Source organism: Apaloderma vittatum, unplaced genomic scaffold (assembly GCF_000703405.1).
Source record: "Apaloderma vittatum isolate BGI_N311 unplaced genomic scaffold, ASM70340v1 scaffold8904, whole genome shotgun sequence".
In the NCBI taxonomy this organism is placed as follows: domain Eukaryota; kingdom Metazoa; phylum Chordata; class Aves; order Trogoniformes; family Trogonidae; genus Apaloderma; species Apaloderma vittatum.
The window spans coordinates 1-15,331 of record NW_009714304.1 but is presented as its reverse complement, the minus strand read 5'-3'; the positions used below and the strand labels follow the sequence as shown (position 1 = coordinate 15,331).

Here is a 15,331-nt window from a genome sequence, read left to right as displayed (position 1 = left end):
ATCTTGCATTCTTGCCCATCTTTCTCTCTTCTCCCCTGATCTTCATAGAATCATAGAATGTGTTGGGCTGGAAGGCACCTTTAAAGGTCATCCAGTGCAACCCCCCTGCAGTGAGCAGGGTCATCTGTAACTAGAGCAGGTTCCTCAGAGCCCCATCCAGCCCGACCTTGAATGTCTCCAGGGATGGAGCCTCCACCACTCTCTGGGCAACCTGTGCCAGTGATTCACCACCCTCATAGTAAAGAGATTCTTCCTAATGTCTAACCTAAAATCTACCCTGCTCTAGTTTAAAACCATTGCCCCTCATGCAAAACAGTTTTGCCCCTCATGCAAACAGTAAACAGTTCCTCCCTAGCGTTCCTGTAGGTCCCCTTCAGGTACTGGAAGGCCGCTCACCTGAACTACTTTTATCTGACCAGAAATAAATGTGCAAATTCACTGATTACTTGATTTAAACATATGATATACATATTCTTTACCCTCTGTGTACATAAAAGGTTTTCAATTTTTGCCCTTTTTCACAGTATCCACACAGTGATTTCTGCACCATTTATGGTATTTTCAGCCATGTTTAAAAAAAAACCAAAAAACAAAAAAAAACCTGTTTTGGAAACTGACCTTTCTAAGACTAATGCAAGACTTATCCTGCAAATGACTTGTATGTTCCATCTGTTTGTCAGCAAGACTTAGCTGGGATACTACGTGCGGAGGCGGATGTTGGCTTAGGTTTTCTTTGTCATGAATATGACATTACAATGCTAAGTGATACTTTATTCTTTAATGAAGTTGTCTACAAGATACTGTTATTCTTTAATGATTTATTTCTTGTAAATTAAAGGGCAATAATGAGCAGCCTGTTCAGACCAGCAAAATAGGTCTGGGTAGAAGAGAGTATCAGAGCTTGCAGCATCGCCACCATTCTCAGCGTTCCAAATGCCGTCCACCAAAAGGCATGTACCTGACCCAGGAAGATGTGATAGCTGTTTCCTGTAGTCCCAATGCAGCCAACACAATTCTTAGACAGCTGGATATGGAACTAATCTCGTTAAAGCGACAGGTACCATGGGTTATTGGTCTTGTTTTGTTTTCATCTCAGATTGTTCTGATTGTAATGATTTTGAAGATTATCTGTGAAGATTCTGAAACTTCTTTAATGTGAGTCTTCCTAATTTTGTTCCACAGTTATCACCAGAAATGCTGGACACTAGCTGACCAGCTGTTACTTGTTTTTGTTTTTTATGTTCATCTGCTCTTGTGGATAACATGAAACAAGATGACTTGGGGGAAAAAAAAAAGGGAGGAGGGAGTATGGCATGAAAACAATGTTACAGATTTGGGGATAGGAGAAAATTGACGTCACATTTAATTTATTTTTTTTTTAGTTTGTTGAAAGTATTTGTGTGACAAGAATAAGATTAAAGAAGCAGAGAAAGTTACATGTGTTATGCTTAAAATTACATGTTACATATGTTATGCTTAAAATGTAGCTGTTTCTCTGGATGTCCTTTTCTACATACAATGAAAGTATAGCAGGGGAAATCATGGGCGTAATTATTTCTCTGAATTGATGAACTTTCTACCTCCTATTAAATTTAGAAAAGTTCTGTAGTCTTCACCTTTAAGAGGACAATTGCCTGCGTACTTTGCATGAAGAAGTTAACTTTTGGCACTTAAAGCTGAAATACAGAATATATTCAGCTTCTGAGGGTACAGCAGGACGTGCGTGCTTGCTTTCTAGGAGCGATGGGGCAACTAAGTCAAGGCTTATCTCCAGGAATTTCTGCCTCCTCATAAACCGCTTAGAACTGCCGTGGTGCTAAGTCATGGAGCAAGTACAGGGTTTCATGGGATTTTTACTCCCTTGTGTTCTTTTACAGGAGAAATATACTTCTTTCTGTCACAGCAGGACTCTGGGGCTTGATAGCGTAGGTGGGTTTCACTGTTTAGCATAAGTGTAGGTGAGTTACAGCTTTGAGGTTGTGTTTCTCTTTTTTTCTTGCAGTGATCTCAGAGGTGCAGCCTTTGGAATCTCCCACTGAGTTGTCTGCTTTTGTGTCCATACTTAAGAACACTTGTAATACTGTCCACCGTAGTATGCAAAACTATTTTCTTACCTATGTTACCTTATAAGCATTGCTGCCAGGTTTAAATGATTAATAGATGTCTGTATGTACAAATTGGAAGCTCAATTGTTTTTATAGACTTAAGATGTTTTATTTACATATTTTTTTAAATTTCAAGAATTACCCTTGAAATCATGGTGATCTAAGGTCAATTAAAAGCAGTATGTCAGAAGGAACTAACTGGAAACATCTCATAATTTTTTTTCCTAAGTGCTTTTTGGAGAAGAAGGAAGTTAACATATACAGTACATCTCACTTAGAAATCTAAGAACCAAGTTTTGTGTCTAGAAAATTCTGTATTCTTCTTCAAGAACACCTGCCTCATTATCAAAACTTGCTTGTTTTCTCCTACCTTTAATATTCCTGCAGACAAACTGTTCTTTTGAAAGACTGGATTTTCTCTCTGTAGTAAACTGCTGTATTTTTTTACTTTTTTTTCTTTTAAACAGTTAAAGTAGTGAAGCCTTAAACCGTAATATTTCTCTTTCTAACTTAGGAGGTACACTTGTGGCAATCCTAGTGAAGATATATGTGTAAAGTGACCAACTTTCTTTGTGGAGCTGATTAACTTTGTTGTTTTTGACCAAGGTTCAAAATGCTAAGCAAGTAAACAGTGCACTTAAACAGAAAATGGAAGGCGGGATTGAAGAATTCAAACCTCCTGAGGTAAATCAGAATAAATATTAGAACTTGTGGCCTTGCACTTACATTAGTGGGAAGCTACAGAAATGTATTTTGCTGCAGCATAGTGTTTGCATTTCAGCAGCAGCTTAAACAGGATCCGTTGATTTACATGTAGGGGTGAGTCTGGCTTCTTTACAAGAAAATAGTGGTAGGCTTTTTTTATGACAACTGGCTGAATAAAGAAGTGGAAAAAACTTGAAATGTCATGTCTGTTAATGGGGGCACTTTGAACCCTGATATGTAGGTTTTTTTCTGATTAAAAGTAGATAATGTAGATTTCTGGCAGTAAATTCTGTATTCTGTGTGAAAACGTGACTGTATATACATTTGAGTATTCAACGCGAAGGATTTATTACTACTGATTTTCTTCTTTTGCTTGTTTTAAAGGCTTGGATATGAAACGTAATGTGAATGCAAAACAATCCAGACACCAAGTCCTAATAGTTCAGATAAATGTAACTATAAATTCAAATTCTGTCTGAATGAAGATCATTAACTTGTGCATAAGTTATAATATAGCTGATATTAAAAACTGCAATAAAACAGAGGAAGAACTATTTGTGTACTTCTAAGCACAAATCCTTAAATGCTGCTCCCTCTTCATGAAAGCAATCTTAAACTATAAATTTATGGCTAGTAAGCAAGAAATTTGTGTGTTAGAAAAACGTAGTGCTAATAAAACACATTCTGATGCTCAGATGTTTTACAGATGTTGAAACGTTTTAATGATCTTTGTTCTGTTTTTCTGATTTTAATAGTCTAATCAGAAAATCAATGCCCGTTGGACCACAGAAGAGCAGCTTCTTGCAGTACAAGGTATGTTGATAGTATTAGTGGCTTGAAATCTGATGCAAAGGATTTGAAGAGGTACTCAGGCTTATGTTTGTATGTCCTTCTAATGAAAAGCTAAATTTCATCTGGTCTTACGAGAAAGTTAATAGGAAAGCAACAAAACTAGGGCATTCATTCAAGCAACATGATACTAGTCTTTCAGTTACCCAAATTGAATCTCCAGTGGAAAAGCCAAGCTGGGTTTAACAACCGTAGTAGTTCCAAAACATCCCTTCAGTTGTCTTCTGAATTACCTTACCTGAATTTCTCTGAAGGAGAAGACTGAAGTAGTAGTTGCAGTAATAAAATTTGAAGCAAATGCTCATTAAGACATCTCTCTATTCTTAAAGTAGGAAAAAACCTAAAAGTAAAACCACTTTACATTTAACTTTCTCAGCAGATAGCTACCAAGTGAATTCCTGAAGCTGAATATGGATACTTGACTAACAGTCTTATTGATACAGCTGATTTGCAGTCATTTATACGAAGGAAAACAGATTCTTATCTTGCTTTAACGTGCATTGCCTAATCAAGGAAAATGCAAAGAAAATATGTGGAAAGCTTAATGCTACCTAGAAGATGCTCCATGTTGACTCATTTCTATGGGTCTTCTTTTTAGAGATAATCAGCTCAGTTATATACATCTGGTTTACTTCTCTGTATTCTTCACCTTGAAAATGAAAGACTTGATTGTAGCATAAAACCTTCAGCTAGACTGGGATATCAGTGTAAAGTTGTTAGGTGTGCCATACGTGATAGTTACTAACCAGACAACTGAACCTAAAGCTAGGTTTAATTTGAAGTGTGAATGTAAATGAAGAGCATGGTGTATCTAAAGTCACGCCTCTCAATTTATGTGCCTCAGACTGGGATTTGCGTCTCTAAAAAATCATTTTCTGTTGTAAGTTCATCCTCTCAGTACTGCTAACAAGCTCACTTTTTTTATTTTGTTCCCAAACGCAACTGAAGGAGATGCCTGTCTTTAATACGATAGTCTAGTAAGTAGAATTCTTGCTGGAGAAGTGGGGAAAATCGAGGTTTGTGCCTGCCTTGGCATGAAAATATTCAAAGTGTCTTGCATTTTCAGAGTTTAGTTATTGGAGCTCTTGCTAAGCATCAGGGGGAAATGGTAAGAATGCATTTAGCCTTTATTAAGCTACAGCGCTGTGTGACTGACAAAGTGTATAATAAAATTGGAGCATGAGCAAAAGAGAATGAGGATTGGTGATGACTCCTTGGGGAGGAGTTCTAGTCTTCTGATCTCTTCTCTAGAGAATATTTTGTTTTTCATGAAGGTAGTCAGCCTCAATACTTAAAAGGGTGGTATGAGAAATGAAGCCTCCTGGAAGAGACCTGTTTTCGTTGAATTGACATATACTTCTTTATATGTATTGCTTCCTTTTTAGTTCCCTTCCTTTGCTGCTGTATAAAATGCAGATGGGAGAGAACCTAAATGCCAGAAACAAAGTGTTCTTATTATTGCTCCCTTACCTAGGGCCTGGTAGTAGAGTCTCTGTCCTGGAGTGAGAGTGCTGTAGGTATAAAGCTCCTGTCCCTCAGCCTAAGGATCCTCTTACTTCAAAATAATTGCTTAAGCTAGTGGATTATGTATGGAGGACCCACGCTGTCTTTTGCCCTGACTCTGTGTTTAGAAGAAAGTAGCTGTGGTTGCTGTGCTAAAAGCTGCCAGAACATGGGTTAGGCTTGAACTTGGAAGTTGACTTGAACATGGAGACATTTAGTTTGTACATTTAAAATAGCTTTATTCCATCAAATGTATTGATAACGTTTTCACATGTGCTTTTAATAATTTTAGAGAAATCATAAGCATTAAGCAGGTAGGTGGCACTGCTGTGACTTGTTCACTTGAATTCAGGTGTTAAATCCAACCATGGAAATAATGAAAAGAATCTGCAGTGATATAATTTTGGTACTGTTTTTCCTAAACATGAAAAACTCCTGACATCTATGGGCTAATCTCAAGAGATTGGCACTAACTAAAAGGGAGGTAATTAAAAAAAAAAACCACTTTAAAATAAAGCTGAGTACGTAATATTAAAAAGCAGTGTCTGCCTGCAGCGGGCTGGTGCACTCACGTTTATGATCTCTGAGCAAACCTCTTGCAGTGTAACTTACCAGATTGCTGTTTAACTTTGTCTGAATAGTTATTGAATTTAATGAGCCAGTTCATCACTCAAGGTGTTTTTAAGTTACGCTGTTTTTTTAAGTTACACTGTTTTTAAGTTAAGCTTTATTTCTGTATAGAAATGTGTATAAGCTCAGTCATCTTTTCAGATTAGGATCTCAGCCATGTGAAAATTGCAGTTGCAAAAATATTTTGAGGCTTGTTCAAAGCAACAAAATTTGGATGGAAAAGCAGTACATGACTTCCTTAAAATTGCAGCAGAAAACAGTTGGGACAACTGGGATCAAACTCTGGGTAGGGTAGTTGCCAGGAGCGTTGTAAATGGCAGCACTCCTAACCCAGAGGTTGCCCTTAACTCTTTCTGACTTGTGTGGTGCCGTGTTGCTTTGGACCCAGGCTGGTGTTCTTTGTGCCTCCAAGCCTTTCTGTGCTGCAGCCTTGAGCAGCATAGACAGATCAAACTGAGTGTCTCTGAGTTAGAGGTTCTACTTGCAACATTGTAGTAGAGAGCACATAGGTGTTCAAGTGCACCTTTTGGTGAAGTTTTAAAGAACTTGAAGGACTCCTGTGGTCAAGGCTACTTTCAAAAGAGCCGGGAGAAAGACGTTCATATGTGCTACGTGAGGCTATGGTCATCTTTTTGGAGCTTCACTTTCAACAACCTAATAAAATTATTCTTGTGGAATACCATTCAATGCTTCAGAAATAGTTTGGGTGTTGTTTAGTGCAGATTTTGTACAAGGATGCCTAAGTAATGTCCACCAAGTTAAAAAGGATGATGGGTTGGCATCAACTCTTACAGATATGCCAGCACCTTATGCATAAAAGTTTCATATACGTGTATTGAACTCTCTCTGTTTCTGAGCATCTTAAAAGGATTTTACTACATCATTGTGTGGGAGTCGTTGTAGTGATGCTAGAGCAGTACTAAATAACACTCTGAAAAGAATCCAAAATTAATAGTGCTGTAACTAAACTGAGGAAAAAGTATTTCCTGTAGATATTTCTTATAGTTGGGCTCTCAGTAAAGGCAGGATACACTGTCTTCAAACTATCGGCTTGAATATAGGTTTTAAGACCTTACTTTTGACAACTTCAGTGGAAGTTAGCCAAGAGGCTCAGTTGTTTTGTAGGTTAAGGAGAAGGAAGAAGGATAGACAGCACAGTAACAGAAAAGGCTGAAGTCACTAAAAGTCTGCATTAGGTTTCAAACAAAAATGTGCTTTGTTCTGCTGGGCACTTTGTTCACTTGATTAATTGTACAGGATATTAGATATGTTGCAGTGGACATTTGGTGATCATTATGAATTAGCAACAGTGCTAATAGCAGGGCAATCTTAAAGAATCTTAAAACACTGGAGGGAGTGCTCCGTGGCCGCACAAAACTTTTAAGGAGTACAGCCCATAGCCTGTACAACCGATAAAGCACAGAGCCTAATCCCTGCCTTTGCTTTGCCTAGATACATGCCCTCCCATGTGGCTCAGTGCTAGGTCCCTTTGTTTTCTTTCCAAGGTTCTTGCAGTCAGGATGGTTGGATTCTTTTGAATGCCCCAGAAAAGATCTTAAATAATGTATCGGGGCTCCTGGCAGTTGAAACATTAGCTTCAGCTACAGAAATTGTTACTATACGGGAGCTGAACTTTTCTCTTAAATTGCAGTGAGTGCGTATTACCACATCAGAAGTGCCTATTAATGAAGAAAGTAGAAAAGAGCAGAATGAGCTGAAGGTCATACTCTTCACAAGTTGAAAAGGAACATAGCTTTCAGGTTTGAAACAACTCTCTGAATCCTTGGCTTCACTTTCTGAAGTGAGGCATGAAATCAGGCATAAATTTCTTCTCCTGTAATGAGACAAGAGTGCCTGTCCTCTAAGCACTGTAATGTGTTCTGAATGAGCTTACTTATAAGGAGCTTCACAGAAGAAGTCAAATTGTAATTCAGTCATGCATAGCTGAGAGCAAAAAATGAGTCTTCTGTTTACTCAATCTGGAATAAAACTCTGTTTTATTTGGTTTAGTCTCCAAACTTTTGTACACTTGTGATTAAAAAAAAAACATTGTGCAGCTAAAAGCTGAGTTCTAGGGTGCTGGAGAGTTTGAGGATTTTTTTTCTTAAGGAGGAGAGAAGAGGAACTAGACACATACTGTAAATATAACTGAGAGCAAATCAGTAAGCTTTAGGGTTTAATTCCAATTTTAGGTTAAAACCTATGGAATGTTTTACTCAAGGTTTTACACTTTTTGGTGTTATATGCAAATGTAGTTTAAGAAATTTGAAAAGTACATGTTGGTATTTTCTGGCGAAGTGCTTGTAAACAAAAGTCACCTACTGATGTTGATATGAAAATAAATGAAGAGAGCAGTGCAGAGATCTGCTGTCACGTTGTTCCTTGCTGGAGGATTTGATCCTGGAGATGTGTGCTGGCCTGTCTTACAGACATCAGTAGCTTATATTTACTTAGATTACCCAAGGTGGTTGTCCCAAAACCTCAGATTCTTCCACCCAGCTCAAATGGTGAGTGAAAGCTTTAAAAAGACTATGTCAGGTGAACACTTGCCAGTTGCTCTTCACAGCCTCAGGAGACCTTGTCACAAGTACTGGAATGAGCAGTATTGTCATGATTTACGGAGCTGTGCCCCGCTGTTCTGCCCTGTGCTTGATCCAGTAGCTACTGCCCTCCACCACTCCTGCTCCACAGGCTGTGGGTGAAGAAGAAACATCTGTGTGCAGCTGGCACAGAGGGAGCCTCTAGAACCTGCCAATGTTTGTTACTTGACATTTCTAGCGTTATACCCTGTTTACAGCTCTATACACATGCTCGGTCACCCTCTCTCTCCCATCTTGAGCTTTTCTTGGGCTTCTGCCCTTACTGCACACACACTGGAGGATTTACTTTATCTGTCAGAGGCCAGATCTCTGCGGTTTTAGGTTAGGAGGTTTGGTGAGTAAGCCAGGATCTTTAAGAAGAGTGGGTAATGACCTTTTATTAAAGTTCTTGATTTGTATGTTGATAGCTGTGCAATTAAAAATTACTTTGTTTTAATGGAAATGAAGGACTCCTCCTAACTGAGAAGTCTTCCTAATTAGCAAGTCCTTGGTTTGCAGGTCCCATAGGTTCTCTATAAATACATCACACGTAGCTGTGTCTGACTGATTCTTCACAGCTATGTTATTTACTTTGCCTTCCAGGTGTCCGAAAATATGGTAAAGATTTTCAAGCTATTGCAGATGTAATTGGCAACAAGACTGTTGGCCAAGTGAAGAACTTCTTTGTAAACTACAGGCGTCGGTTTAACTTAGAGGAGGTATTGCAGGAATGGGAAGCGGAACAAGGAACCCTGGCTTCTAATGGTGATGCTTCTGCTTTAGGGGAGGACACAAAAAATACTTCTAATGTGCCATCAGGAAAGAGCACTGATGAAGAAGATGAGGTGTGTTTTGTGTACCAGAAATAAGTAAGCATGGGTTGAGGAACAGCATTTTATTTAGTGATATAATGTAAGGTTAACTGGTGTGGAGTGGCAAACCGCATTCTAAAGAATGATGACGAGCTTGCATAGAACTTCAGCCAATGTCGTTAACCAGCTGGGAGCAGGACTGCACCTTTCATAGTGATGATCATGTTACTGTTTTATTGTTAAAATACAATTCTTGTCGTAGAAGAAGACTCTTGCTTCGTAAATATTTGTAGTTCTGCTGTCCATAATGTTTTGGTTGGTCATTTCTTTTCAGTAACTTCTCTTTTTTTTTTTATTTTGGTTTGTTTTTTTTTTTGTTTGTTTTTTTTTGGTTTGGTTTTTTTTTTCTAATGCTGTTTCCTGTGTAGTGGACAGTGGCAGCCCAACTGCATGGCATCCTGGTTGGGGTGGCTGTTCACGCGGTCTTGTCTTTGTCCTTTGTGCAGGCACAAAGCACTCCGGCCACTCAGTGTTTAGGCCCTTCACCTCCAGCACAGGCATCTGCTCCAGCACCTACCGCTCCCATGGCAACTTTAAACCAGCCGCCCCCGCTACTTCGTCCAGGCCTTCCCGCTTCTTCCGGCAGCCTCCACCACTTCAACAGCAGGCGCGATTTATCCAGCCACGGCCGACTCTAAACCAGCCTCCCCCACCGCTCATCCGCCCAGCTAATTCCATGCCTCCTCGTCTAAACCCGAGGCCGGTGTTAACCACGGTTAGTGGCCAGCAGCCACCCTCGCTTATTGGAATTCAGACAGAATCTCAGTCCACTCTGCACTGAAGAAATAAAGCTGAATTATGCTAACTGCTACGTTTGGAAAAATTGTATCAATGTACTTTCTTTTTTTTCTTTTTTTTTTTTTCCTGAATAATGAAGGGGAGAAAAGAGCAAGCCTTCACAGGTATCAGACCAGTTTTACAGAGGAGCAAGCTAATAACTAGAAACGGAACCACATGAATGACCACCTGTATAAAAATATTTTTATGTCGAAGACTTGTACAGCAGAACAATGCCTACAATACAGCCCTCCTCTATATGAATAACTGTTGAAGGAAGCTAACTTCTTAAATGAATAAATGTTCAACACACCAAGATTTTGTTTAACTGATTTTTACTCTATTTATTTTATTACGATTCTTTGTAGTCAAGCATCTAACTGCAGGAAAGTAGTCTGGCAAATCTAGGAGTAGATAATATTGTAGGAGACTCAAATGTAGCGTTGGGTTTTTTTGTGTGTGTGAATATTTTTTTTTTTACCTTTTAGTTCAAAAAAGTAATGGCCTTAGGCTCAGAGTTTTTTGGCCCCCTTTACATAACAGTGGAATCATTTCACGCACTTGTAAAATGTAGGTGTTTCTTCTCTTCATATTTTCCCAGAACACTTTCCTGTTTAAAAAGGTACTGTCTTATCAAATACTCTTCTGACAGAGTATTCTGAAGACTCAGTGAGCTATTGTACCAAACTTACCAAATCGTGTGCGTGTTCTTCTCATAGAAGTTACCTGAAAGCAGGAGTCCAGTTTCCTGCTGCAATATCTCTTGCAGGCTGAGACTGAGAGAGGCAGCAACTTCTGCCACCCAGGGGGATGACAGGGGAGGAACCATATAGCGAGAACCATTAATTTAATTTGTTATTCCTCTAATTTTAATTTAAGTACAGTAGAATTTCATTCTTCTGAGAACAGCTGCCCACAGTTTGTGTATGTTGGATCATCAATATCTTGCCTAAGAATTCATGAGGGAAGTATAGAGGCTGATGGTGGTAGTAGAATATTGTGGCAGTAGAATTATGTGCTGCCAAGGCAGTTTTACTGTTATATGATTGTCTCTGATTTCTGCTGTTTCGGGCAGAGTTGATTAGTTTGGTTGGGAGGGTTTGTTTTGTTTTACTGACTTAAAAAAAAATCTGTATTTGTGTATTAATTACTGCTTCCAAATTTTAGGTGATTGAAAGGTTTTCTTTCGACTGCATTCTTGTCTGAAACCTTGATTTATGCCCAGCACTGTATCGAGGGGGAGGGGTGGTGGTTTGTTTTATTGTTGGTTGGATTTTGTTTGTTGTTTTCAAAAAGCAGATGCCTCTACCCTCCAAGTAAACCAGGCTGCAAATTTGAGTAGCACTGTTGAGTAGCACTGTTGGAAACTCTATGATCTGAATCACGCTATTGAAAAATACTATATTCTTGATTATGTAATAGCATTCATGTTGACTGCTATACTACTTAGAAAATTATTTTTGCTTATGGCTGAAATGGTGTTTGAAAATCCTTTTAAATCCATTCTCTTATTAACTAGATTTTCCCCTGACTAAACTGAGATTTTACTTGAAGATGGAATGTCCTCTCCTTAGGGTTTTTTACAGATGAATTTAATGGTCTATCAATCAGTTTAGCAGCTGGCTAAGGTCTTTTTTATGTGAAAAGGGAAGTTCTAATATCATCAGGTCTTATTTCATTTGTAAATCTAGTATTAAAATGTGATAGTTGTGGCCTGAATTGCAATTAACTTATTGACCTTTATCGTTTAGTTCTTCATTTAGAAATATTTTCAGTTCAAACTTGAGAGATTTTTCTTTCCAAACAGTTTTCGCTGGTGTGCTGAGGTACTTCTTACAAGTTTTCTTTTGCATCAGAGTAGATGCTTAGCCATTATGTGAGCATCAGATGACCTCTTGTCTAAGAAAAGCAGGATTGTAAAACGAGCACCGAGGAATTACTGGTGGCTCAGACTTGTATTCTGGGAGCCGTAGGTGTCCCCTCCCTCACCAGCTAAATGCAAATCCGGTTGCTCTCCAAACTTTAAAATCAATACGAAGTCAGTCTGGTATATTTTACTATCCTAGGTATCTCAGTTTAACTGTTAACAGTGATAAGACACATCTTCAGTAATTTTTGTTTATTTTATTTTGTGGTGGTTTGGTTTTGTTTGTTTTTTTTCCTTTTACCATTGAGTCTCCCCGATGTGTGTATTGTACTTTTGCTAATTTTTGTCTTGTCTCTTGTCGATAGACTTCGGTATGCAGAATGTGGGTGTTGCAGTATGGTTGGCCACCGCCAACTGCTATAAAACTGTTCAGTACATTGTAATTCCGTTTAATCTTGTTTAAATATTCTCTAACTGGGCAAAGGTGCTGTATTTGGAGGGTGGAGGGAGGGTCAGAGATAGGTAGTATTTCTTAATTTACATACACTGTAGCACACAGTAGGGAACTCCTAGCATTTGTAGTACTAAATAAGTATGTACATAGCAAAATGTCTTTATTGTGTGCTTTGCAGAATATGTGCATACAGTTTGCACGTCCTGTTTTGGGGGGTAGGGTGTGTTTTAAGCAGTGTTTGCCTGGAGAGTGATATGCTTGCTGCTTAATCAAAGGATTAAAGTTTCAAAGAAATCCGTGTCTTCTATTTTTATGTACCTTGTAATGGTCTAATATGTTAGGGCCCTTATACTGTGATTCTCTTCTAAATTCATTTATATTTTTTTAAGAATTAGAAATAAAATTATACAATGGTGTTGATTTCAGTGGGGAATTTCTTTTGCCATATCTAGTCTCCTGTTTTGTAATGTAGTAATGAACTCTGACTTCAAGGTTGGCTTCATTTTGTCACTTTAAAAAATGTAAAATGTTTGCACACTGAAGTTTGGCAGAGAACGTGTATCCTACATTGTTCAAAGCTAATGTAACTCTACAGCTTTTTGTACAGTTTATTTTAGTTAATAAAGCAAAACGGTACTAAAAAAATGACAGATTTTACAGATGCAAGGCATAATCTGAGCAACGTGTCTTCAAGGAACAACACTTGCAAAATATGGATGTACAAGAACTATCAGATTTAATTGTTGCACTTTAAATCAGAATGGGTATGAAGTTAAGCAGGTATTTCTGCATTAATAAAACAATCACTAAACATTGCACATCATAGTAAAGCAGTTTAATTTGTCTTACAGTTGATCGTGATCAAAAAAAAAACAACCCTGTTCTTAGGTTTTTGTTCTTCTTTATATTGTTGGGATTTTTCTTAAATTGCACCGTGTTTATTCTGGAAACTTCAGAGTTCACAGAAAACAACACAACCCAGTAGCTTCTGTATGTGGGAGTTTGTGCATGAATAGAGCAGAATTGCAGAGCTTATGGAAGAGCTTGGGTAGAAGGTTACTAGAATTATGTTGTGCTTCTCGATAGCAAAAGAAAGGAAGAGGTGGAATTTACAGCTGATGCTAAGCAGAATTGTGGGTGTTGGGGGGAAAAAAGAAAATCCAGGGCAGAGACAAGCATCTTGAAAGTGTTGACTTAGAGGTGCGTTTCAAATTGCAAAGGAAGCTGTAGAGGAGTTAACAGCTGTCACAGCTCCAGTGTAAAACAGTGCGCTGTAAATTGTGCCGAATACGCCTTGGTGTTTTAATTAATGTGGTGAACCTCCAGCTTTTCCTGAGGTTGAAATAGCTAAACCTCAAGAGTTTGCCTTTCTCTGAGCAGGTTAAAAGCAGACACTGTTGCGATAGATACCTACTTTAAGATCACAGGAAGTTGTATATGAGATATAAAAGGCAAACAGACTCCACTTACAGTCCATTACTGATGAATTAAACTTAAAAAAATCTATATAGTAAGGTAGGGAGGAGAGGCAAAATATATAGGCAACAGTATCTGGACTATTCAATAAGAAACTGGCCTGTTTCTTACAACAGACATGGTTAAAATTGATACTAAAGTACAGCTTTATAAAAAGAAACTGCTTTGTTTTCACCAGTAGCGGAGGCTGCTGCTTGGAACTGCTGTCAGTTACTCTTTAAACTTAAAGGTCTTTTTCAGTGTAGATTTGTACACTGAAACAATTCTAGCAGCAAAATAAACCCTCATTGCTGCTGCTGACTTAGAAATTTTGGAAGCATGGAGGTTTGGGGACTTTGAGATCTCTACTGCTGCTTCAGGGATATGGCTTGGTCTTAATACAAACCAGGCCTCCTGTTACTCATGGAATCTTAAGAGTTGTGATTTAATTTAAAAGTGATGCCTGCACCCTAATGTTTGATGATACCTTTGACTGATCTTTGTCACCACAAACCTCCGTTCCAGAGAATTATGTTCCACAGTAGGAGGATCACTAGTGCAGCAAATGTCTGGCTTGGGAACTTGATCCCGTCTCCAAAGAAACTATTCGTTTACATTTATAAATATTTATGTAGAGAAACACAATGCCTGTTGTTCTGGCAGGTGTTTCTGGGAGCTTCCTGGACAAGTAGTACCCAGGCTAATCAGGATATTGCTAAAAGCTAAGGGGTAGGGGTGGAGGAAGTCTTTAATCTTTACAAGAGAGTGTTCTTAAAAGGTGTCTGTTGTAGTCCTGGCCTCTAGACTTTTGCTGCACTCCCAGAATCAAAGCGGTGTGGCCCGACACCCTTGGGAGGGGCAAGTCTGAGTCATTTCAGTGAAAGAATAGTCTTTCTGAAACCATACTATTACTATTCTTTTTAGAGCTTAAGACAAGCCAGATAACACAGCCTAACTGTTTCTTTTTGAGATGGTTTCTTTTTCGTCAGCACTTTCATGCATGTGCTAGTTGCAGTATTTTCCTTAGAGACTGGTTTTCCTCGAAGTGGTTTGATGTGCAAGGCAGAACGGCATGAGGCGCAGCAGAAGGCGATGGGGAGAGATAAAACCTTTGTATCAGTACTGCTGGCTGGAGGATGGCGATGTGGCCTGTGTTTGTAAAACATCCTTTGGTACCTCTTGAGTAATTAGCAAATCATGCTGGCGTGTGGTATGCACGAATGTCTTAGCACGGGCTTTGTTTCGCTGGTTTAGTGCGGTTGAGGTAAATAAATAATAAGAAAGTAACTGTATTCCGGGCAGGCAGGGATGTGTGTGGAGCGTATAGCCCGGAGGAGACCTGGGTACCCGCGCAGTCGTGTCCTTAGCCCGTCTTGTAACTTCATAGCCCGTGGAGGACTAGCTCCCACAGCCTTTGGGAAGCTGCAGAGCCCCGCGGTGAGCTCCGAGAAGGCGGCGGTGAGGAGGCGCCGCTAAGCGCACGGAAGCTGAGCGGCGTTGCCGTTCCCGAGGACGCAGCGGCGGGGAATCACAGC

General features: G+C 39.1%; 1 protein-coding gene across 1 annotated transcript in view; it reads left to right on the top strand.

The window, feature by feature from the left end:
* Nucleotides 1-10,024, top strand: part of LOC104273377 (REST corepressor 3-like) — a 17,920-nt gene extending 7,896 nt beyond the window's left edge. The window contains 6 exon segments of the mRNA XM_009868697.1: nucleotides 839-1,057; nucleotides 2,712-2,789; nucleotides 3,566-3,623; nucleotides 8,975-9,216; nucleotides 9,690-9,819; nucleotides 9,822-10,024. Coding sequence (XP_009866999.1) covers nucleotides 839-1,057; nucleotides 2,712-2,789; nucleotides 3,566-3,623; nucleotides 8,975-9,216; nucleotides 9,690-9,819; nucleotides 9,822-10,024 — 930 coding nt within the window.
* The last annotated feature ends 5,307 nt before the right edge of the window (nucleotides 10,025-15,331 follow it).